The sequence below is a fragment of the Rhipicephalus microplus genome, chromosome 5 (genome assembly GCF_043290135.1).
Source record: "Rhipicephalus microplus isolate Deutch F79 chromosome 5, USDA_Rmic, whole genome shotgun sequence".
Lineage (NCBI taxonomy): Eukaryota > Metazoa > Arthropoda > Arachnida > Ixodida > Ixodidae > Rhipicephalus > Rhipicephalus microplus.
Window position 1 is genome coordinate 215,241,839 of NC_134704.1, and position 26,768 is coordinate 215,268,606.

At 45.9% G+C, this 26,768-nt stretch overlaps 1 protein-coding gene across 8 annotated transcripts in view; it reads right to left on the reverse strand.

The window, feature by feature from the left end:
- The window catches only part of LOC119173523 (solute carrier family 41 member 3), an 880,209-nt gene that overhangs the window by 602,589 nt on the left and 250,852 nt on the right, over positions 1-26,768 (reverse strand). For 3 of the 8 annotated variants that reach the window (XM_075896486.1, XM_075896484.1, XM_037424328.2), the window contains exon 2: positions 8,606-8,853. The exons of the other annotated variants lie outside the window; for them this stretch is intronic. In XM_075896486.1, the coding sequence (XP_075752601.1) occupies positions 8,606-8,853 (248 nt within the window). The remainder of the gene's footprint in view (positions 1-8,605; positions 8,854-26,768) is intronic. 8 annotated transcript variants of the gene reach the window in all.

Consider the following 26,768-nt stretch of genomic DNA (forward strand, 5'->3'; position numbering starts at 1 on the left):
TGCACAGTCAATTATGTCTGCGTTCACAGCGTATATGTAAATCTAAGGGCAGGTTATAGTTCGGCCACCAGGCATATTTCACCGGGAATATGTCTTTCTCTGAAGGCGAGGAGTTGTCGCGAAAACATGTTTTCTCAAGAAAATTTTCTTAACACTGACAAAATGCGTGAATTCTTCTTAGAAACTCATCCTTGCTTCAGTGCTTTTCAACCCAGAAAAGGGCATGACTAAGAGGGTGACTAAAACAGGCCCTTCCACTCAAAGAAGGGCTCGGTTTAGATTAGACGTTGTTGCTAGCAGGGTGCAAAAAATCACTTGGTCACTGTGCCTCCCCCCACCTCCCCCTTCAAGCTTCACCAACCCAAGGCCCCTCTAGAGGCAAGCGCTCGCTCCCTCCTTTTACAGCCTAAGGGCCGCTCCACGTATTCGCCATACAGCTGCAACGCACAAGCCGGCACACATGCCGCACCAAAATGGAGGGTGACAGAGCGTCACCAATTGGCCTCTTTGTCCTCCGCTTGCGTGTGGCAGCGGTCCCAGAACGTGCGTTGGGGCTGTGCGGGCAGCCAGTGTAAAGGCCCTAAGCAGGTGCCTCGAGTACAATGGAGGTGACGACAGCGCGCTGCGTGTGATGGCGACGTGAGCCAACTCGTCTTCCAGGTCAATTTTATGCAGGTGGTATTGTCCTGTCTGCGGACAGTCATGACGATATACAGTGGCTGGCAGATACATGCAGGAGGGAAGGCGAGGCTCAGGAGTAAGATTCAATGCAATAAATTGTGAATTGATGGTATTCACTGATCAGGAAGACCAGGCGGTCTCAATACAAAGCAATAGCGAGGGTAAGCGAGCACAATACCTCTGAGAATGACTAAATGAGAGAGATAGATATATGGAGGTACAAGAAAAAACATCGGCAGCAGAGCGAAAGAGCAATGCCGCAATAATAAAGCACAGAACGTTCTGGACATACAACAAGAATGAAGTGCTTCGAGATCTGTGGAAAGGCGTAATGGTTTCAGGGCTTACATTTGGGAATTCAGTGGTGTACAAGAAGCCGGAGGCACATTCAGAAAGGATGTAAATCAAAGGACTGTGGCACGCCTCGTGTTGGGCGCTTACGAGAAGACGACCAATGGGACATGTGCTGTGAAACCTGTATACAGGGTGCGTGCATTTGTTAAACACTGCAGTTATTTCCCCTGAATTTCGAACCAGAGGAAGTTATTCATACTTTATTTCTAAGCAGACGCATAGCTGTGTGGTGGAGCTCTTGCTTGCCTTCAGAATGGCCTGCATGGTTTCGATTATCACTCAGACTCGAAAAGTTTTTTCATTTGTTTTATTTGCAAATTTGTCAATTTTCGGTCATGGCGAAGATGATTTTTCACCCAGAACCACCAACGCCTACGCCTGAAATCTGCGAAACGAGCTCTTTACCATTGTTGCGTTAATGATGCACTACGGGTAGAACGGAAAGTGGGTTACGTGTACAAAAGACATTTTTAGTGACCCGTTGGCAAGAAATATCGCTAATAGCCTCCGTTCCTACGCGCACAGGAACCTATAGACATCACTTTTAGCAGCACTCCATAGCCCATTCCTAGTCACAATACTTGCGCATGAGAAGCTTGCATGCATACAAGCACTTTTGACTGAACTATAAAGTTTGATAATGACCTTCTTTATATTATTTAATGCACACGCAGTTCATACGGGCAACAGCAAGTCAATAATTATTTTCAATTCACAAAAGACGCTCGCTTGACACGCCAAAAATGTTTTAAAGGAAAACACTATAAATCTACTTACGAAACTCAAATCGCGAAGGAATTTTCGATGCTAGGTTTTATTGTCAAGTTGGAATCAATAAAACGAAGTATTTGCTTGCACAGCAGTATATCTCAGAACTCGATGACCATAGGTTCAAGATAACAGAAATATCATGCAAAACTGATGTATTTAAAAATGATTTTTACCCAAAACAATCAGAGAATGGAACCAACTTCCTTCAAGTATTGCCTCTACCATCTCAAATGATTTGGTTTATTCTATTTCAGAATGAGTGTGTTGCATTTTTATTGTTATATGTATTTGTGTTGCAAAATGTGATTGAGGCAACTTTGAATATTGGTTTGGCTAACCATGTATATTTTTTATTCTAAATTTGTGAATGCTTCCCCACTGTAATACCGATTGGCGCTGTAGGTAATGAAATAAAGAAATAATATGTCGATAAATAAAATTTAAATTTTTACACAATCACTGTATCTCTTCACAAGACGCAGACTATCAATGAAATGCGTTCACCTTTAAATAACTTAAAATACTTTAAATAATTTGCCAAGTTAAGTTTTAGCAATAATTGCTTGAAAATAACTCGAGATATAATGAGGATAACATGAGCAAGAATGTTGAAACGACACGTACAGCCTTTGATTTGGAGACGATGGTGACTACCTGCAGACATTTCAACAAACAGCAATATTTCTAGATATTGAATGATTTGTGTGAATATAATTAATGCAAGCGACATAAGTTGACTCTTCTGAATAGCTCTATATAAAGCTATTCATGTAGGACCATGTTTAACCATAAATGGATGCTTATATGTATAGCCGTATATAGATGATTGGCATAAATGGTCATATACAGCGACGTTCATATATAAGTATAGCATGAATTAGGTATATCAGGTTGTATAAGGCCCATATATGACTATATCAGGAACTGGGCATATAAGGTTATATAAGGCCCATATATGGGGATTCTAAATAAAGCCTGTTTGCCCAGTTGCTGATGTAGCCATATATAGAGATTTTAATGCATGTCCGTATATATAATTTTTGTAAGGGCAACCATCAATTTTACGTTCCAATTTGCCAACATGCTGCCTGCAATGCGATAAAAACGTCACATTCGCAACACTGTCGTACCATAAGAAATTGAAAATGCTATGTGTTGCGCCTACAATAAAACTTTGCCACTCATCGTTCAGGTGAAAATGGCTGTAGCGTTACCAGCACTGCGGTTTAGTTTCCAGCAATGTGTATGACGCTGTGATGACAGAGTTGCACTGCATAGCCTAGCTATATGTGTAGGGTCGACAACAACAAAATGGATTAATTTTAAGAGAAGCAGGCCACCTTATTATATGCACACCAATCTAGGTAGCAATGAGAAAAATGATCGCTAAGACAAAGATATGAAAGCGCGGTAGATCATATAGTTAGCAGTTAGCCTAATACATCTGTCATATGGAAGCGAAATTTGTCAACAAGGTGTGCTCCACAAGATTGCCTGATGCTGTTCGACTCTGTCTCGAACAGAGAACAACATTTTTGGTATCAAGCCCAATTAAGAATAAATATTAGCATTCTTCATTCCAGGTACCACGTGAACGAAGTCCAGTGTGCCTTTCTCCAAGCATGTCTGCGGTGCTGCCCTATCGGCGTCGTCTACAGGGGAGTGAGATGAGAGCGCTGAGTCGCGGTGCGCACCGGAACTTCTCCAATTAAACTTTTTAATGGGGCGCGCGCTGATTGGAATGGCAGGAGAAACACCGCCACGCGGGCCCCATCTAGGCGGCCCTAGCAGAGCACTGAAAACTTTTCTGGGGCTGAGAAAACAATCTTCAAATCAACTTTATCACCTATATTTAAACATTAAGTAGATAGAGAAACGAAACCACGCGCACACAGTTCCATGCAGCTTCTCGTCCCTGTTTATTTGTCCCAAGCAACTTTTCCGCCACCAAAACTAGCGCATGATCGGTAAAACCAGCGAATATCAGACGGGAAGTCTGCCAAACGAAGCTGCTGTATAATGAGTGGCCGCAAGACTTGCGAAGAGCATTTATAAACAATAATTAACAATTCCGCTCAATACAGGCTACGATTGAGCTGACAAGTACAATATAGAAGTGGTTTGCTTCCTCTAGGCTCGTATTTTCAGCAAAAGTCTTAGAATGTTTATTGTCTAATCTAGAATCCTAACAAAGCCTCCTCACCATAAAGACTTAATGCGGTTAAAACGGCAGTTTCGAAGCCTCTAAAATTGTAGTCCAAAAGCACAAGAAAATCGTCAACAAAACGAAAAACCTTCACGACAGCCAATTTGTCAAGGCGGCTAGCTAAGACTCGGTCATGGTGAGGAGAAAAATGTCACTCAAAACAGGCGATATACTTGAACCCATGCACACTACACTTTTTTTAATAAAAGTGCCTTCATTCTTAATAACGAAGTTGTCTTTAGGTAAAAACCAACGAGCTCAAGAAAGCCGCTGACTGTTATGGCCGCTGCAATCTGGAACGCAACTGAACTGAAGCTGTCAATGCAGTCCTCAATGCACTGTAGCAGCTTCTCATGTGATTAAGAGTAGTAAAGAACCTTCATGTCAACGAAGCAGGCACTTGGGCCATTGTCGTTACGTGAAAGAAATTGATTGATGTGATTACAATCCTTCGCTAGAAAAGAGTCGTCAATAGTCAGCAACTTTACTTTATCCTGTAAAAACAGGGCCAATTCCTTTTGCCACGTCCCACTTTGTGAAACAATAACTGGAAGCAGCTAGTCGACTTTGTGAGTCTTGACAGTTAAGATGAAATTGAAGCTAAGCTTCTTGTCTTTGTCAATGGATCTTGCTGGCCTACTTAATTTCAGTGCGTTGCACAACTTTATGGCTTCAGTGTTTACATGATCAGCGTTACGTCGCTTCGGCACTCGAACACGGAACTTATAGCATGGTTGGCTTTTGAGTTGGTGACTGGGAATATGTTGATTCTCAATCACCAACCAGCCCAAGCATATGCCTTATCAAAGAGGCACTCGACTGGGCTGAAGACCACAGTTGGCCATGACACTGATCAATCAAAAATGTTTGGCGCAAAAAATGAGAATTTATATAGATTTACTCCGGCAAAGCGCAGCAGATTGACAAGTGCGTCGTGATGTAAGGGGAGATAAGTAAGTTCGAGCACCAGGCGCTTGTCGTCGGTTATCCAGGTGTCAGAGGTTCGACATCCATTCGGGCAAAGTTTTTCTTGAATGTTCTTTCTTTGTCATATATTATGGCGTTAATCTGACGATCTCATGTCCCTGCCGGCAGTGCGGCACTGAATTCTTGGTTGATCCCATAAAAAGCATTTTCGTGTTGAAAGCGAGAGTTAGTATTGGATAATGTGCTCTCCACAAAGCTTTTTATCAAATATAACAAGCTGAATTCAGCTGGACAGGTTCAGGCCGTTATGTAATAATATTAATGACGATGCCAACAAAATATTGAGTTTGGTCAAGCACGGGAGACCCCCACATTGTAAAATAGACGTTTTATAGTCAATGAGTCTCATACTTTTTCACAAGATATTCAATCATCCACTTTTGAAAGCTCAGTTCATTACCACTCCTGCCTATTACTCAGGTCGTTTAGATCATCAACATAAGGTACACGTCATTAGCTGCCGCACTAACACTTTTCATCATTCTTTCGTCCCACGCACATCCAACGACTGAAACCACCTTCCCTCGGACATGGTTTTCATTTCAAGTCACGACTTGTTTTCATCTACAGCACAGAATTACTTACGTGATGACACGTGAAGTGTATATTGTACATATATATTTTTGTACTCTGTTTGCCCCATTCTGATGATACTTACACGTACACTCATTGTATTGCCTAACATCGAATTTTCATGTTTTGTAATTTTTAATATTTTGATGTTACTATGTTTGCTCTTGGTTATAGTTTTTTTCTGTACCCCACTCCCCTCTGTAAAGCTATGTGCGATTGAGGGTAAAATAAATGAATTGAAATGAAATGCATATATGCATGGACATAGGAAAAAATGGCACAATGTCTTATGCAGAAAGCCTTTTCCTTATTCTTCTCAATCGATTGAACTGATCCACATACCGTAAAAAGAATCCTGCACCTAGGGTGGTTTTGCATCGGGCATGCGTGACATTGGCGATAGTATTGCAAACATTGCAGCACCTCACGTAGCTCCAGGATCCGCCCAGGTACGATCTAATGACGATTTCATATGATGGTGTAATAATTTAGCATCCCACTGCTGTGCCACTTACGTTACCACGATGCCAGTCTCGTATTTCCGTGACCTGTGACGTCACAAGGGCACATTTAGGTGAATAATTATATCACGTTTATTTTTTTGCCTCGCTCGCTTTGAAGCCGATGGTCACTTTTATACCGATGTTGCACAGGCAAGCTGAGTGCGGTTAGGACCAACCACGGTTCACCACGTTGAACCGCGATTAGTGCTAATCATAGTTCACCGATGTTACAGCTACCAGAGAGCTGGAAACGCACACCATGTTTCTCGCGACAGAAAAACACCACGCGCGCTCGCGGCGTGCACTAATCGGGGGTGGGCACTGCCATTTTCTCGGTTATCTGCGTAACTGAAGTTGCCAAGCTCGGTTTCCTAAAACCGTTGTTAGCGGCGTAACCGCGGTTTTGTGTGCCATGTAACATAAGCGAACTGCAGTTAACGTAACTGCACTTTAGGTTGCTTGTGTAACAAGGGTATTAGTGTTAAATGCGAAGCATTTCTTTGGGAACTGGGATGACTTTGAGCGTATCTATCTATCTATCTATCTATCTATCTATCTATCTATCTATCTATCTATCTATCTATCTATCTATCTATCTATCTATCTATCTATCTATCTATCTATCTATCTATCTATCTATCTATCTATCTATCTATCCATAGAATCTTTCAGTGAGGCATCTTTAAAAAATGTAAATAACTGCTATCAGGAAATGTGAACACCTTTTTCCGCAAGAATGAATGGGAGGCTATGGAGAAAGAAAGAAAAGTAACAAACCGCGCATAATAAGTAGTGTTACCCCATGCTCGTCTCAATGTTTGTCTCAACCTTATGCTGATGACATAGGAATGATAAAGACAGTTTTAATTTTATTCAATGGTATTTTTGGATCTCCTTAAGACAGTAATTATCGGAAATGTCGCACTACGCTTTTGGCTGAAAGATAATGAGCAAAATAAGAAAAATTGCCCTACGTTTTCCAAGATAATCACATTACCGTCCTACAACCCTATATAGGATAAAAAATCCCCACATTGCCCTACAAGTACGGTGATTACCCGAAGGCTGGCAACAGTGTGGGTGGCGGGTAACGTAAATAAACGCAATAGTACGTGACGAGAATGTAGAATGGTGTTTCGGCGCTGTAGCAGTGAATCGCGTAACTATAAGTGCGTTAAAACTGTCCACATTTTGCAAAGAGTCCAGCAGTAATTATTATTATCATGGCCATGATCAGCTGCAACGAAGCACACGGCTACTTATGGGCGCGTATTGACAAGCAGTGGGTGTTTAGCTTCTTTGGATAATAATGAATTATGGTGCAGTTTCTAATTCACAACTGCACTAGTGAGCCTCTATGTCGCGCTGAAAGATCCCTCGCGGCCTTTCTTCTAAGAATCAGAGGGTGATTGAGGCCCGATGAATGGCGCTACCCGTTTTACCCTTCAAGAACGCAGCACTCTCGTGCTCGGGCCGGACGACAGGTGAATGACGCGACACTTCCCGAATGTAGTAACTGGCTGGAAGAAGTGGGTATAGTCGCACAGTGAAAGTACGTCTGGAGCCTTAGCTGTAGCAGCGGCTGCCCTTTCTCATGCTCCCCGGTGTCACAGGGCTCACTGTTGGACGGCGCGAGCACCACGTGTTGAGATACTAGCCTCGCAAAGACGCCACAAAAACGCCACAGAAAACGAGGAGGAAAACATGGGAGAATTCCAGCTACGCCGTTTTTACAAGTTTGACACTGGGTGTAACTAGGGCATTCTGTTTCTTTTGCGTTACAACAGATTTCATATACTTAGCTTTGAGACGACAGTCGTTTAAAAGTACATGTGGCCACTCTTTAGAGGGCTAGACGATGATATTTGACTGGCATGTTTTGGATGGCATGTTTCGGATGCTTCGGATGTCCAAGGTCTCCCGAAATTTACCCAACCGACTTCAGAAATGCTTTAAAATTTCGGGGCAGTGCTGTTGTGCCCAAGACTTCGATTGCGCGCCAGCTTCCGGCCCGCCAAAAAGCGTGTTGCGCAATATTTTAATTTTTCTGGAGATTGTGCGAACGGCAGTGTCAGCGAAGTTCTCTATCCTGATGTCAAATTCCGAAACAATTTTTCCACCCAGTCATGTTTTTTTCGAAGAAGCACAATGTCTAAGCAGTATGCCTCTACATTTAGGTTAGAGATATGAAGCCTTTTCTTTCATTTTTGTAATGCGTTCTGGGCGAGTTGGTGCATTGTCTAAATATAAAAGTATGGCGCAAACATGACGAGACATAAGAGACAAGTAGACAGGCATAAATTGTTAGCACAAATATTACGCGAGTACCGCGCTTCTTGGTTATTTTGTTCGCATGTACTAGACTGTTGATAAAACAAGCAAACAACTTTTTCACTACGAGAATATCTGACGCCTGCCGGACCTTTGATCTGGAATAAGGTCATACGAAACTTCGTGCGCTTATGTGCCTGTATGGACGCCAGATAAACACAAATACACATGTACGCAGTGCGTTTGCCTAAGCGCTCACCGTGTGATCTCGTCCGCCTCGATGATTCCTGGCCTTGCCCAGCAGCTCTTGCGCGGCACAGCGGTAATGCTGGCACGCTGGCGGCCTCGGTTGGCAGCCGGCATGGCCGCCGTTCAACGCCCTTTGTGCGCTGGCCGCTTTCTTCGTCTTCGTCACCGCACGCAGCTCAGCTGGGACAGAGTGCCAGTCGAACCGCTGGCACACGGCCGGAAGGATGGCTGTGCAGGAAGCCAGTGTCACCGGGCTCACTGTTGAAAGATGCGAGCACCAAGTCTTGAGATACTAGCCTCATCAAGGCGTCTCTACATTCATGTGCGGTTAAACAAATGGCCAGTTACGTTCAACATCACACAAAATAAGACCCGTCGCATAAGGCTGTGGAAGCAATTTTCACTTGTCAAATCTGGACGACTTGCTCCTTTCTCCGGCCATCCCGTGCCACTGGCACTAGCTTGGTCGCAGAAGCTGACGACCGTCCCTGCTTTCAGAATATTCGTGTCGTGGCTGTTACGATGTTTCCAACAAAGACGGCCTTCCTGGAGTGTATTGCGGCGGGGTAGGGCAGAGCGTCTTTTTCCTTCAACGTGACGGCGGCGTTTTGAGGCCGACCGATCGTGGTCTCGGTAGCCTGTGTCCAGCCAAGCGAATAGTGCATGGTTCCACGCACGGTGTGTAATGCAGCGCTTTGTGCCTGCACTCTCCCTCGCGGCTTCGTTCCCTTCCGGGGCCTTGGCCACTCACCCAGATTCTGGACTGTTTCGTGACACCAGCCACGCACGACATTGCATGGGAACGCGATTGATGCCCTCGCACTACTGCACTGCTCTAGAAAGCGTCAGTGACCAAGCAGTGAACACTGCGGAGCGCGTGCACTTTCTTGCTTGTGAAATCGAGCCCGCTGCAGTGTCGTGGCGGGCTCCATTGCCAGCCACGAGGGCTTGATCCCGATGAGGACAATTCGCAAACGTGTCTGTGCACGACGATTTAAAATATAGCTTCACGTGTGTTTTCTCACATGGGTCTCATAAATAAACAAATAAATACCTAAATAAATAACTAAATAGAGAAATCTGCACATATTTGTGTACATCAACGCTTGAAAAAAAAGAAAGAAAATACGCAAGGATTAAATTTCATGTTGCCGAAAGTTCTACCTATTACTGCCGGTATTGAACGGTGCTAAAACACTGAACGCAAATAGCTTCCGGCGTGTGACCCGTGTCTCCCCAACCACCGGGGGGAAGGCAGGGGGAGTTTTTGGCGTGCATGTGAGGCTCCTCAACGCCCTGCGCTTGGAAGCAGTTTATTGTCTGTGCTTTCACAGTTGTAACGTGATCACAAAGGGCTGTTGTAAAGTGGCTAGAATAGGGAAGCATGATAAGCGGGAAGCAGCGCCTACGGAGTGCATTGAAGCCTTTGGGAAGAAGCCCCGTGGTGGCGCACGCAGTCATTTTAAACGCTGTTTGCACGTTTCTGACAGTTTCATCGGGTGCGTTCATCCTTGTTTTTTTTCATTGCGGTGGCCCTCTAACACCAATACTTCTATATGAATTCTCGTGGCACGAAAAGAAAGTCAATGCTTCGTCCCGGGGTGCACTACAGGCTGCAGTCAGCTAAGCATACGTTGTTCGGCGTTCCAATGGAAGAAGCTTTGTTTGCGCAGTGGCGGATAGCGATCTCGCGCGCTGACAAGCTACTTCAAGAAAACTCGGTCGTGTGCGAGCTGCACTTCGACTAGTGGTACAGTGCTCAACTCGCATGTCTATAACGACGGCGTGTCGTGCGCGAAACAGCACAGCGACATCTGCCATCGCATATGCGCCCCATCTGAGCATGCGCGGCGCGAGGGATGTTTCTGCCTTGCACTATTGATGCCTGTTTATCCCCGCGGATGCAACAACCACATCGGCCGTCGAAAGCGCTTTGAACGATTTAGCGAAACAACAAGAAGTAAGAAAAAAAGACGAAGTCAAACAATTGTCGCTGTAATGTCAACACCAGAATTCACTCACTTGAGATTCGCGTGGAAAATTTATTGGTGTCCTACAAGACTGTTAGAAGCCATCATAACCGAAGTTCGATGTCGTGTCCTGCCGTATGATTTCTATTCCCGTAGGGCTCGTCTGGCGATATCACCGCTATGCAACTTTTGTTCAGAATCAGAAATAATAGAGCACTATTTTTTATCATGTCGCCGATACAAATTGCTCAGAAAGAGACTTTTCGTCATCCAATTCGCTAGCCTGGGGCTGAACTTCACGATAGGAAATATATTTTCTTTCGGCGTAAACGATCTAGGCTCGGCGCCTTTGCCTGTTTGGGTATGAGAACTGTGTGAGCTAGAAAAACGGTATGTCACCCTTTTCCCATATTTTGTTGATAGTGTCGGTGATGTAAGTGACGTAGATATCATCCAGGTTGCGTATGAGCTTGTTGGTGATGCCGTCGGGGCCAGGGGCGGAGCGGCTATTGAGCTCATGGAGAGCTCGGTACACATCTTCAATAGAAAAGTCGGTGTCTAAGCTGGTGTTGTCGCTGCCAGAGTAATCGGGGTGAGGGGTCACAGGGCCCGTGGGAAGTGGGAGATATTTCTCCGTGAGGTTCTTGACATCTTCTGGTGATACTGTCGGTTTAGCTTGATGAAGTATCTTCACGATAAAATGAGGCTGATTCGTGCGGGTGTTGGTTTTATTGAGGAGGCGTTTGAGTAAGTTCCACGTTTTGCCATTGCAAACCTGACCTTCAATCGAGTTACAAACTTCGTCCCACTGCGTCGTCCCATATCTCTCACGTTTTGCGTGGGCAAGGTGGCTCAGCACGTCGTCCTCAATAGCGTTGGGGATCCCTCGACGATAACGACTGACTGCACCACATGATTGGCTTCCCACCAGGGTTATCTACTCAAGACGCCGTGTTACTCCTAAAACATCATATTCTTGATGGCGGAAACACTTGGGACACTCGTGCAATACTCGGATTTGATTTATAAGAGGCATTCGATACCATAACACACTCGTCAATCTTGAATTCGGTCTCAGCCCTCGGCCTTGGCCATTGATTTTACTACCTTATCCGCTCTTTTCTCCCGTGAAGCAGAGCCGTCCTCCACGTGGGAGAACTAGTGTCGGAAGAAGCGGAGCTCGGACAGCGAGGCAGTCCTCAGGGACCCCTCGCCCACGCTCTTAAACCTTGTGATGATTGGGCTTTCCAAACGACTTTCGGAAATTGATGGGCAAAACCACACTATCTATGCGGACGATGTAAACATATGGTGCTCCACAGGGTCAGATTGCTTCATTGAGTCCACCCTACAAGAGGCCATCGACACCGCGTAGTCTTACCTCAACCACACCGGTCTCAGGTGCTCACCCGCGAAGTCGGAGCTGTTGATATTTTTGCCCAAACGCCACGGTACCAGGCCCAAAGAGTGTAAACCTCCTGCGGAGCGAAATATCACCCTCCACAAAAGAGATGGTCGTACAGTACCCAGGGTAGACACCATCAAGGTCCTCGGCATGATTATCGAGTCCTGTGGAACCAACACCGAAACAGTACACAAGCTCAAGATTGAGACTGAGAAGGCCATACGACTCTTACGTAGAGTAGCATACAGGCACGAGGGCTTCAGAGAAGACAACATGCTGCATTTTGTACACGGGTTTGTCTTGTGTCATGTTTCTTACGTTGCCGCTATACACAAATGGCTACGTGCTGAGTGCAATCAACTCAATGCGCTTATTCGCAAGGTGGCCAAACGAGCCCTTGACCTCCCTATTACCACTCCAACGCACAAACTCCTGGAGCTTGGCCTACATAACACGCTAGAAGAGAATGCCGAAGCTCAGGAACGCGTGCAATTTACCCGACTCACAACCACTAAGGCAGGCCGCCATATTCTGCGCGAGCTCGGCTTCTTCTCTTCGACGGCCAGGGACCCCCCAGAGTTTATTCTAATTCCCCGTGAAATCCACGACCTTATTACGATCACTCCCATTCCGCAAAATGTACACCCCAAATACAACACAGGCAGGTGCCTTGCGCGGGTGACCGCCATTCTCAAGCGCATAGACATGGAAGCGGACAACGTCTCGTTCGTGGACGTTGCTGCCTATCACAACAACCGAGCCTTCGTGTGGTCGCGGTATCATCCGCGCAGCAGATTCTTAAATCTTCCACAATCCTCACCGGAAACACCGGAGTAGCGAAGCAAGTAGCTATAGCTATAGCTAGGCTCAACAGCAAACGGAAACTCATCTACAGTTACTCCAGACCGGCCATCAAAGCCTTCGAACGCGGAGTGATCTCCGAAGAGGGGTTACTTATCCTGCGCCAAGCAGACCCGAGTGCCCTGAAGCACTACACTGTAATCTGGTTCCCCACCCATCTCGGCCAGGTGCCGGGTACCCTATACAATCTCAACGAGATCACGCATGCTGCAGCGCGCGCACTTACCGACCGCACCGCAACAGGGCAACCCATCTTGCTTTGTTAGAGACCAATCGGGATGCACCCATTAGTACAATGATATAACAAAGCACTTTTACCTTGAACGCCGCATTCTTGCACAACCCCCCCCCCCCTACAAAACTTAACAGAGCGCAGGCATTACCCCTACGCCTATTACAGACACACACGTACCCAAACCTTGCCAGCTTCAGGTTTATTATCCTGATGCATACCCCTGAGACACATGCCCATCATGTGGGCACATGGCGACACTCGCACACATGCTCTGGGAGTGTAGGAACACTCCTCTCGACTCTACCTCAAACAAGTGGGAGAGGTTCCTCAGGAGCTCACTTCTCGCCGACAAGCAATAGGCCGTCCAGCAGGCCCACGAAGCAGCCACCAGGTACCACCTGTCGTTCCCTACGTGAAAGACGCCCATTACGCGCCATGCGCGTCCTGCAGGACTGAAATAAAGCTTTTTTCCTTCCATTACAGTCCATTCTATTACTTTGGCGCTTCCGATCTGGGTTTCAGCCACGAGAGCGTTTTGATGCAGTTTGCAAGAAGTACCTTAATGAAAAAAAAAATTAGGCTTTTATTTGGGTGATTATTATTCTTGAAGAATTATTCCAACATAAACAGGAGCTTTGTGTAACCACGATAATTCCCATTCAAGGTAATGAATGCATTGTGTGATCTGAACGAGTGACAAACAATTATTGCACTCCTTTCATTCTGAAGCTGATGCTGATGACCTCACATGGATGGCGCTCACCCACAGAGAGGAATGGGCCAAGGACTAGGCGGCAGGATACTTATATGAAACTAAAATGAAAATAAAGCTAATCTGAAAAATTAGTTTAGAGATAATACTGCCAATAAACAAAAATGTTTGCTGTGCAAGCGTTCAAACCGTCTCTTGTTCATGACAGACATCACTACGAATTATAAACTAGAAATCGGAAAAGGTTAGGGTTACCTAGCACGGTAATCTTTAAGTTGCATTGATGTAATCAAACACAGTAGAGCATATATCCCTTTGGCAGTAACCAAATGAAGTGCCGCCAAGTGATAAAAGTACTGGTATATTTACTTGTATTCCTAGCTTTTGTAATGAAGCTACTAAAAACCTTTTTCAATGATAAGAGTAACGACGTCACAATAAAAAGAATTGTTGAATTGTTTCAATTTTGTTGCGAAAAATGCACAGCGGTGACGCCTTGAGTCCAGCTTTGTTAAGGTAATAATTTAGTTATGAAACTGCACAGTGCAAGCTGGTATAAGTCACCTCCAACTAGTGAGATACACACCACTGTTTATACCAGCAATACCCTAAATACTTGAAATCTTTAAATTTATTCAAATTACCTATTCCCCATTTCAAACACCTAGAGTGCCTTTCTTTTTCTTGTTTGTCTCTTGTGAGTGAATTTGATATTGAATATAAAAAAAACCTCACTGAAGTCTTCAATTGTTGGCCTCACTGAATTATTCGATTGTTGGCCGATCCCCCTGAGTGGGTACGAGCCATGGCTATGAAATCATCATCATCGTTGCCTCTGTGATAAGACATCATAAAGTGAGAATATTTCTTTTTTTGTTTTGTTCAGGTTCTCTAATGTTGACAGCGTTTCGACAGCTATAGCAGTCATCGCGACCGCTGAGATAAAGAAGGGTGGAAACTGCAGAGCAGGCAGATTATTGAGGCCGTGCATGCTCAAATGTGGCGTATTTCCAACTGCAGATGTCGCTCGTGCTGTTCCGCGCACGACGCCCCGTCGTTATGGACATGCGAGTTGAGCTGTTTATGCAGACGATATCGCGTTTTTTGCAATGTAAGATAACGTTCAGACCTTATATGAATGACTGTCATCATCATCATCATCATCAGCCTGACTACGTCCACTGCAGGACAAAGGCCTCTCCCATGTTCCGCCAGTTAACCCGGTCCTGTGCTTGCTGCTTCCAATTTATACCCGCAAACTTCTTAATCTCATCTGCCCACCTAACCTTCTGTCTCCCCCTAACCCGCTTCCCTTCTCTGCGAATCCAGTCAGTTACCCTTAATGACCAGCGGTTATCCTGTCTACGCGCTACATGCCCTGCCCATGTCCATTTCTTCTTCTTGATTTCAGCTATGATATCCTTAACCCCCGTTTGTTCCCTAATCCACTCTGCTCTCTTCTTGTCTCTTAAGGTTACACCTACCATTTTTCTTTCCATTGCTCGCTGCGTCGTCCTCAATTTAAGCTGAACCCTCTTTGTAAGTCTCCAGGTTTCTGCTCCGTAGCTAAGTACCGGCAAGATACAGCTGTTATATACCTTCCTCTTGAGGGATAGTGGCAATCTACCTGTCATAATTTGAGAGTGCTTGCCGAATGTGCTCCACCCCATTCTTATTCTTCTAGTTACTTCAATCTTGTGGTTCGGCTCTGCGGTTATTACCTGCCCTAAGTAGACATAGTCTGAATGACTGTAGGCTTACCTTAATATATTGGAGAGCTGGCTCGATGGCAACTACTTTCTACTTAATTCGAGTAAATGTGCCCTCCTTGTTTTCCCGCTGCAATACCCTGAGGACATCTCTCTGTCTTACCATCTTGAGGATATAGCATGGGTGGAATCTGTTAATTACTTTGGAGTAATTTATCACGCATCACTTAACTGGCGACCTCTTATCAAATATATCGCCGGAAAAGGTGTGTGGGCCATTGTCATAATACGTAGGGTAAGCAACTACCGCATAGATATGAGAAGAGACACATTAGTAACGATATATCGCATGTATGTTCGTCCCATTTTGGAATTTGGTTGTGTACTTTTCTCTAGAGCTCCAGCTTACAAGTTGTGGCCTCTAATTCTTCTGGAAAAAGAAGCTTTACGCGTATGTCTTGGCCTTTCCAAAATAGTTGCTAATAATGTGTTGTATATAGAATCGAGGGTCCCTTGGCTTTCTTGTTGAATTCGCCTTCTGACTGTTCAGACATTCTTAAGAATTTATGAATCACCAATACCACACTCAGAAACCGCCATTATTTTCACCCCGGAATTATTTTTTGTGCTAGATGGGCGCAATTTCAAACCCGCAAGTTATATTTGTGCAAAATTTACTGGAGCTTCTAAAAGTACGTATCTGCGACATCATGCCAAGTCGGGAAGATTCATACCATGTGGAAATTCAATTTGACGACATTTTTCCTAATAATACCAAATTACTTCCCCATAATATTTTGGATGATTTACTACAAGATGACCTGCGTAGTATTACAACGAATGTTATTATTGCTACAGACGCATCGCAATATGAAGAAAAGTCCGGGGTTGGTATTTTCAGTCGATTTTAGATTGGATTTATTCCCTTCGGCTACCCGATTTCATACCCGTTTTCGTGGCTGAATTTCTGGCAGTAGTGCTCGCCTTACGCAAGTTAGATACAGCAATTACATCAGCTGTCATCATAACAGATTCCCTATCTCTCTGTGCGGCACTTTCTGTTGGGGCTGATAATTAACAAAGGAGTTCTGTGCATGAGCACCAGCGAATTAGACAAAAGTACGATTAGTTTGTGTGCCTAGACATAAAGGTTTATTTCTAAATAAAATAGCTGAATCCTTAGCTAAATCGTCAATTAGCAAACCGATTCTACCGCACTGTCCATCATCCGCCTATGTGGTTGCTGCTCGATTCTGCAGAGAACGCTTATGAAAGTCTTTAGAGGTACATCACCAACAAACTCTACAGAATATTTCGATTTATTATATCCCTGGCGAAAAGACTTTTGCCGCACTCGCAAAGAATAAGTAGCTATCACAAGGCTGCGTTGCCGGGTACCAAACCTAAATTTCTATTAACACGGGCCTGCTCAGGCACTTTCGCCACTGTGCGCATTCTGTGATGAACTGGAAACAACAGATCATTTCTTTTTGACCCGCAGGCCGTTTAACACATTACGAAAAACTTTTTTTTAGAAACACCTTTACGTGGTATCGGTATGGACTTATCTGTGCCAGTCATTTTGTCTTTTGAAGCTCCCATTTCTGGTTTCTCTAATGCGAGAGTATGCGCGGCTGTCCGGGACTACATTGATGATACTGATAGGTTGATTAATTAACTTGTTTTATTATTCATGTCCACATAATTATATGCGTATAAAAATCATATTAGTGCTCTATTCTAATAATAAATTCGTTTATGGAAACATTTATATGCATTACATTAAGCACCCCACTTTCTTAGGCCATCGATAATCTTTCTGTTATACCCCTATACCCCCATCATTCTAAATTTGAACAATAAGTTTTAAAACCACTAGATGCTTGGCCAATACCCCATAGTGGGTAAGCACCAAATCAATAGGTTAACAACAACAACAACATCTGCCAATACTTCGAGCACCCTGTGAACGGCGAATTTGTCCGCATTGAAAGGGGCGGACCGTAGGTTTATAAGCGTGCTTGCCGTTTTGGAAGGGAGGGGGGTTATTGCAGGTCGCTCCCTCCCTAATTAATCAGTGTATGAGGCAGAATTCAGATTTTGCACCCCTATTTTAGTGCCCCGCACCTAGTCTATGTATAGAGCGAATTTGGTGCCCCCCTTCTAGGTGACCAGGGGGGGGGGGGTTGTGCCGGCCCTCTTTGCACCTCTCGTGCGGACGCCTACGGGGAGGCCTTGCGTAGAACCTCTTCGCATTTGTTTTGTAGGCACCCTTTAAATCACTTTTTCAAAGTGGTTTAGCTACAACGAGCGTCACAGTGACAGCTTGGAAGAGCTTGTTCTCTGCTTGAAATAAAAAAAAGATGTCCCACTAGGTTGCGCAAAACATAGTTCGAGCATCACCAATCAAGTGACCAAGTTTTTCTGCTCATCCAATTGCGTATGTACACGAAATCACTCCACAAGAAGCGAGCATCTTCCCGTGAAAAGAGGAAGTGCCTAAAGCTCAGGTGCATCACCTACGTTTGCGGCACAAGAGAAACAATGTTCTGTTGGCCGCTTGTGAGCTACAAAACTGTTTGGGGGAATGAAAAAAGACGCTCGACCAATTATTAGGATTGCATTGTTGTAAACACATAGTGAGTCACTACTCAGAAATGCGTTGTATGACCAGTGTGCATAAAACAAAACGTTTTCAGGCAGATATCATTCGTGATTCTCCTCTCTGAGTTTGACGTTACGAATGATGGGGCTTTATTTACAGATCAGTGCTTGAGGAAATAATTGTTCGCCGTGGAAGGTATTGCAAGCAATGACTCACCACTTAGTTCATGGTTTCACTTTTTTGCCACTTCACATCGACAAAACGTTTCAGTGCCATCACGCGCTCACTTTCGGCACCCTGTCGATGTTTCAGTTCAGTCACGCACTCACGTTGGCATCTTGTAATTCCAGAAGCTAACAACTTATTTTACTGGTCACCATTTGAAATCATGCACGAACAACAAAGTATACTTTAAATGTTTCACATTGCCCGCGCACGTGGTTGATTCCCGTCTCTGCACAGCGTATCGCCGCCTTGGGTTACGATGGATGAACGAATGGATCGATATGGCTGTACCCTTTAGATCTGACGGTGGCTAACGCCACCAAGCTGTAATACTTAGTGAGCCAAAAACGATATTTATTTATTTTTCCTTTAAATAGTGACGTTGAGGACCTATGCTATGCAGTGAAGGGTTTAATTTTCACTCGTGTCTTGGTTTAAGCCACCAATCAGATAACCTCCTTCTAGTTAATTCTACCCACCTAAAGTCTATTTTGCCCTCCCTGTCCCTAAACCCCAGTGCTTTGAAAAACTCTGCGCCATCATCCTGGATTATAGGGTGAAGCCCTTCACAGAACATTATCAAGTGTTTGGCAGTTTCTTCTTCCTCTTTACACGCACTGCACACCGTGTCTACCCTTTCATATTGGGCCTGATATGTCTCAGTCCACGATACTCCCGTCCTGGCCTCAAACAATAGAGAACTACCCTGACTATTATCATAGAAGCTTTCCTCGGCAATTTCCTGCTTAAAAGTCTAATAAATCTCTAGTGCAGACTTCTTGATCATGTCGATTCTCCACATACTGGTCTCAGCCTTCTTCACCTTCTTCTTAACCGTTAATTCTCAAGAAAATGTGAAACGAGAAAATGTGTGCCAGCGCCACTTGGCGGTTTCCTCCCAGGGCAATACGTGCTTGCCGGCACGTTCATCACACTTCCCTATTCTAGCCACTAGGTGGCAAGATTTACCTCCACGAGGTCACTGCAAGCGCCTCAGTACATCGACGGCGCCTGCCACTGTTTACAAAGATGGGACAGGTCCATAAAAGTCACTTCTTCAGCTTATGCTTTAGCTATGCCACTTCAAATCTACGGCAATTTCGTTTAAATCATGCCTTTTTTTGCTGGAAGCAAGGGTTCAAGACTTTTGGTAATGCTTAGGTTGTTGTTATCCGCGTTTTTGAGTGGCATCCTTTCAGGTCAAGACGGTCGTCGCAGGTCAAGCTTTTCCCGTCGGCTCCTCATCAGATGCCGATGTGTATTTTCTCTCGCTCTGCTCACATCTCCTCTAGCCAAGCGGCGAGAGAAAATAATCACCGCAGGGGTGGCTCGTATGCACAGTCCGGCAACTTTAATTGGCGCACCTATCAAAAGTACGCTGCGCTATGGAAGCAATACACGTGGTCTCGTGTTGTCTCTCTAATGTTTCAGCACTTGACACATGTGATTATGAGTGAGGGTATGCCAATCTATACATCATGTCAAATTCCAGTCAACACTACACGCTATATTTCGATGACACCGCTTCACGCCTGCCACCGTGGTAAGGCGCTGGGCCGCTCACCCGCAGATCGAATCCCAGCACCAGCGGCTGCATTTTCGATGCAGTCAAAACTGCCTAATGAGATTTAGTTGTGCGGCAAAGAACCAACCTAAGTTGCTCAAAGTTTTCGAAGCCCTTCACTACGGCTGCTCTGATTATCATATTGTGGTTTCGGAACGTTACACCCCAAAAGTTATATTACACTTTTCGCGCAGAGAGAAATCAAAGAAGTTGAGCAGGTTAACCAAGCGCGTGGCCAGTTGCCTACGTCTGGCCTTTGATGCGAAAAAACGGAAGGCCCGCTCGGAAATCGCAGCACAGTCACAGCGAAACCTAGAAGAGCAGCATTTCAGAGCCTTTTCTAAACACTATTTTGGTAACTGCTAGAAACACACTTGCTGGGTACCCACTACACCATAAATAATCACAATTTTTAGGAGGTACCCATGCATTTTGTATGCTATTCGTCGTCATGTTTTCGAGATGCGTGGTATGGGCTACACACTTGCTAAGAAATTTATGAAATATTTTTATGCAGTGCTGGACGACGATGAAGAGTTATGCCTGAAGTGGGTATGTGCCACAGTTAATAGTTGATAAAGAACAAGCTTTTAATATGGGTTGGAGCATTGGACGACCCACTCGTTTCGCAATTCACATCGTGCGACGCCTGGTTGTTCCTTTGATGTTATAAAACGCTTTGTTACTCATATAATGAAGAATGATGACAACAGGGAACAACAAGCATCATCGCAGAGTAAGGCACCACACGATTGGCGCTCGAGCTCCTCCATCTTCCTCGTCCTGTCGCTATCTTGAATCTTTCACCTGCCCGTTTGGTTCGCCCAATAAACCTCTTTACATTTGGTGGATCGTGCTGGGTAACCACATCGCCTACAACCTAGAACTCCGATCCCGCACCCTGCCGTCGACCATGCAAGTTGACGCTGCCCAACAAACAGTACCTCTCGCGGCCGCAACTTGCCCCGGCCCGGTTCATCAGCGAAACCCCCAGATCTTTGCGGACACCGAAGACCAGGACGTCGAGGACTGGCTCTCGTCTTACGAGAAAGTCAGTGGACCCAACAGGTGGGATGACGCTGCTAAGTTGGGCACTGCCAATTTTTATCTCACCGACGAGGCCAACCTGTGGTATACGAACCACGAAACCGAGTTCGCGAATTGGTCCGCCTTCAAGGAGGATTTATGTGCTGTTTTTGGTCGCCCTGCCTTACAGAAGCTACGTGCCGAACAATCTCTGTGCTTACGGGCACAGGAGCCAGGTGCAACTATCACATCATATACAGAAAATGTGATCGATCTCTGCCGGCGCGTCGATGCTTCCATGAGGGAGAGTGCGAAGATACAGCACAATATGAAGGGCGTCAACGATGAAGATTTCCAGATGCTTCTCGCGAAATCGTCTAGCACTGTGGCAGAAGTAGTGACTTTGTGCCAAAGCTATGATGAATTGCGGAGGCAACGAGCTCAGACGCGACGCTCATTCCAGACAATCCAACCAGTGACCACACTGGACGTCATGACTGACCCGACAAACGTTCTCGCACAAATTAAAGACTTCGTGCGAGAGGAAGTGGCTCGGCAGCTTTCTCTACTGCCTTTCGCTCAACGCCAGGAGCTATCACAGCAACAGCCACTGCGACACCCACCACCATTGGCTCCCATGCCCCGACATGTTGTCAAGGAGCAGATTTCCGAAGCTATGCCGGTTCCCTTGCAGCAGCCCTCCTTGACAGGGCCTCTTACTTGCGCTGACGCACTAAAGCGGCAGCAGCCACACCACTACCCGTCGTTCCAGGGACTGCCATATACCTCAGCCCCGACTCAGCGGTCCACCGTCTGGGTTCCTCCCATTGCCACCACAGCCTTAACTCACCCGTCTGCCGTATGGGCTGCTCCCCTCGTCACCAAATACTTGAAGAACGTGCAATAACCGGCCCATCTGATTTGCTTGCGGCGGCCCTGGCCATCTCGCCCGTTACTGCCGTCGTCGCTTGCCGGGATACACAGACGCCCGGACACAAAACAGCTTCATGGACCTTCCTCCATCTCGTTTGAAAAATTCTGATCATCAGTCAAGCTCGTCTTCAAGGGAATGTCTGTTTACTACGTCTGGTCGCTCACCTTCACCCCGTCGTCGCTCCATGCCAACCATGCGTCGTCGGCCAGCTCCTGAAAACGAGGAAAACTAACCGCCGCAGTTCAGGAGGCAAGAACTGCGCTGTCTAAAGTCTCAAGTCCTCAGACATTGCCGTCAAATATTGTCAAAGTTTTTGTAGAAGGTACTCGAGCATATGCTCTAGTGTATACCGGTGCTGCCGTTTCCGTGATAGACGCTAAAATTTGCCGCAAGCTCCAAAAAGCGACGACGCCTATTGATATGATGTCCTTGCAAGCAGCGAATGGGGACCCAGTTCAGCCTGTAGCGGCCTGTACTGTCCGACTGATGATTGCGGAGGACCACTACACTGTTGAGTTTATTGTCCTTTCGTCATGCTCACACGACATCATACTCGGATGGAATTTTTTATCTCGTAACTATGCCGTTATTGATTGTGCGAGATCGGAGCTTGAATTTTTCCGCTTTACGACCAACCAACCAGCCTAATTCAGCCCGCCGTACACAAACTCGTCGTCAAAGAAGGCGCTGAAATTCCTCCGACAGCTGCGTTGCTCCCCGTGTTCTGAGATGACACAGGGACGAAGCTGCATTCTTTGAACCATCAAGCCTTTTTCTAAGTCGAAGATCACTTCTTCTGCCTTATTCAACCCTCTCTGTTTCTGAAGAAAACAGTGCTTTTTGTCTCATCAATCCCCTTCTGTATCCCGTCGAACTGTTTCAAGGTGAATCTCTTAGACACGTGCATGCCAATGATAAAGAACAAATTTTTACCATGCCGCCAGATTGTTCCGGTGACTACGACGGCTTCAGTGCCCTCAACCCTTCGAATATACCACCTTCCGAGCTTTTTGATTCATCGATCGCCGACGGACTATCGCAATCTGAAGGCTCTCAGCTTCTTCAGCTGGTCTACCAGTTTCGTGAATGCTTTGGCGTTGCTTGACCTACCTTTGGCCGAACTCCAAGTTTTTTTTCACTGCATCGACGCAGATCCCAACGCGCCAGTACGACAGTGACCATACCGTGTTTCCGCCACGGAACGTCAGGTTATCACCGAGCAGGTTGACGATATGCTCAAGTGCGACGTTATCCGACCTTCCCAAAGTCCATGGGCATCACCTGTCGTTCTGGTTAAGAAGGATGGTACGATTCGCTTCTGCGTTGAATACAGGCGCTTAAATAAGATCACTCACAAAGACGCACACCATTTGCCCAGGATTGATGACGCCCTTGATTGCTTACAAGGTGCCGATTTTTTTCGTCGTGAGATTTGCGTTCAGGGTATTGGCAGGTGCCCTTATCAGATGCCGATCGTCCAAAAACAGCCTTCATGATACCGGACGGGCTATATGAGCTCAATGTCAAGCCCTTCGGCCTCTGCAACTCACCGGCCACATTCGAGCGCATGATGGACTCGGTTCTCTGGGGTTTGGAGTGGCACATATGCCTCGACTACCTCGACAATATCGTCGTCTTTGCACCCGATTTCGGAACACATCTTGTACGCCTGAAACATGTCCTCACGTGTCTGAAAATTGCGCAGCTCCAACTGAATCTCAAGAAATGCCACTTCGCTACTCGGACGCTCACCATTCTCGGTCACGTCGTATCAAAGGATGGCGTTCTTCCCGACCTGGCTAAACTACGCGCTGTCGCTGAATTTCCCAAACCGACGACTATAAACAGATACGCAGCTTCGTAGGATTGGGCTCCTACTTTCGCCGGTTTGTGCGCAACTTTGCCTCCATATTTGCCCTTTTGACCCAACTTTTAAGCAGTGCCAACGACATCTCATCATGGTCTTCCGAATGTGATCACGCATTTACCACTGTTCGCCGTCTCCTGACATCACCGCCTATATTGCGCCACTAGGATCCCACGGCTGCAACTGAAATTTATACAGACACCAGCGGTGTTGGTCTTAGTGCCCTTCTCGCTCAACGCAAGCGTGGATCCCCTCAGTATGTCGTCGCCTACGCCAGCAGAACGTTCAAAAAGGCTGAGGTAGACTACAGTGTTACCGAAAAAGAGTGCTTAGCCATACTTTGGGCGATTGTGAAATTTCGCTCATACTTATATGGCCACACCTTTGCTGTAGTTACAGACCATCATGCCTTATGTTGGTTGTCGTCGCTGAAGCATCCATCAGGTCGCCCTGCTCGTTGGGCTCTGCGACTTCAAGAGTATGATATTCGCGTCGTGTACCAATCCGGCCGCCAACATACCGATGCTGATGCGCTCTCACGATCACCACTGTCCACTGAGGTTGCCTCTACATCTTCTATAGAACACGTGCTATCTGCTCCTGACATCGACGCACTGACCTCTGCACAGCGCGACGATCCATGGATAACTTCGCTTCTGGACGACTTATCTGGAGTACTGACACTTCCCACCACTCTAGCAATGCGACGCCAGGCTTCGCACTTCCCCATACGAGGTGGCCTCTTGTACCGGCGCAATTACTCACCAGACGCCAGGAAGTGGCTGCTCTTTATTCCTCGAAAGCTGCGCTCTACAATCTGTGCATCATTTCACTCCGATCCGCAATGCGCTCACGCTGGGATCTTAAAGACCTACGAACGTTTAAGAAAGCGGTACTACTGGTGTGGGATGTTTACTTTTGTTCAACCGTTTATATGCAGCTGCCACGGATTTCAGCGAAGAAAACAGCCGCCGAATGCAGGAGCAGCTCCACTACAGCCGCTTGCGTGCCCTGACCACCCATTCGATCGCGTCGGAATTGACCTTTATGGACCACTGCCATGAACCACAGCAGGTAACCAGTGGGCTATCGTTGTTGTAGATCACCTGACATGGTACGCCAAAACCACTGCTCTTCCTAGGTGACCGCTCAGAACGTCGAATCTTTCATCCTCCATCGGTTTGTGTTGCGTCACGGCCCTCCTCGCGGGCTCCTCAGTGACCGGGGCCGTGTATTTCTATCCGACGTAATCCAAGCACTTCTCCAATAGTGCCATATTGTACACCGGATGAGTACTGCTAACCACTCTCAGACGAATGGCCTAACTGAGCGGTTTAATCGGACCCTGGGTGACATGCTCGCAACGCATGTGGCATCTGACCAAACGAACTGGGACCTGGTTCTTCCGTTTGCGACCTACGCGTACAACACCGCTACCCAAGTCACCACTGGCTTTTCCCCAGTCTACCATCTATATGGATGTCAACCATCCCACACAATTGACACTTTGCTGCCATACGCACCAAAAGTATCTGAGTGCACGCCCGTATCTGAAGCCACCCGTCACGCCGAAGAATGCCGCCAACTAGCGAAGCAGTTTACTACGGCTGACCAGCAACGCCAGAAAAAGGCCCGCGATGACGACCACCTTCCTGCCGCAAAGTTCGCCCCTGGAGCACTTGTATGGCTGTGTGTACCACCCGGTGCACCTGGTTTGTCTACCAAGCTATTTTCACTTACCATGGTCCATACCACGTGGTAGAGCGCACATCGCCCGTCAAATACGCCATTGAACCGTTTGCGCCGCTCGGTAACCATCATCGGCATGGACACGATATTGTTCACGTGGACCGCTTGAAGCCGTACTTCGAACCGCTCGTTCCCACATGTTAGATCGCCAGGATGACTGCATATTTCTCGACGGGAGCAATTATATTGAAGAATGATGACAACAACAGGGAACAACAAGCATCATCGCAGAGTAACCACGAGATTGGCGCTCGAGCTCCTCCATCTTCCTCGTCCTGTCGCTATCTCGAATCTTTGACCTGCCCGTTTAGTTCACCCAATAAACCTGTTTACACTCATAATAACGTGATTCTTTTCATCTCATCAAGCCTGCCTAAGGCAACTTCGAAAACAATTTCCAAGCACCGGCGTGGCTTAGTGGTAGAATGCTGGACTAACACGCAGCGGACAATGGTTTAAACGCCGGTGTACCTTCCCTTATCGCTTTTTCAACTTAAAAACCTGTTTATTATTTCTTGCGATACTGGTTATGAACGTCAGTGGCGGTGGCGGACAACTAGAGCACCACGTGTGACCCTTGTTCTGACTTCATAATAGCTTTCGCTAAAAAAAGCAGTGTGAGAATATATGATTGAGAATATATGAGAATATGTGAGTGTGAGAATTGCGGTTGTTTCGCATAAAGCAAAACAACCGCAATGACTAAAGTATATTGCTACAAAAGACATAAATAGTTCGTCACTGCCGTGGTTCTACGAATACGGGCAATATGCCTTCGGTAACAAGGACAAATGGAGGACAGCCTGCATGCTGCTGCTAATAATAATATTAATAATAATAATAATAATAATAATAATAATAATAATAATAATAATAATATCCATAATAATAATAATAATAATAATAATAATAATAATCAAAACAAATATTGTAAGAACTTTTTGTGCGTGAAATTGACACTTCTTTTTTAACGTATTTCAACGCAACCCTGTCCACGAAAAAGATTGGTCCAAATCCGCTACATGCTTTTAAAATAACGGGTAACTTCATGGCTTTCAGAATGTTTAGTGCCGTTGTTAAGGGTCGGAAGGAAGAAGTTGCTGATGGCATCCCAGTTGTAAAGGTCGAAGGAGGAAGTTCGCTGATGATGGCATTCCACTGCTGCCATTAGTTGTTGCGAATGGGAGTCTACCCGGTCTCTTGTGGTAGCGTGGTGTAACCGGGTGGAGGAAACGATCGCTGACAAAAAGAGGATACAAAAACAAATAGGTTTACGGCAATATATACACTTATTTACAGCGAAGAAGGCTG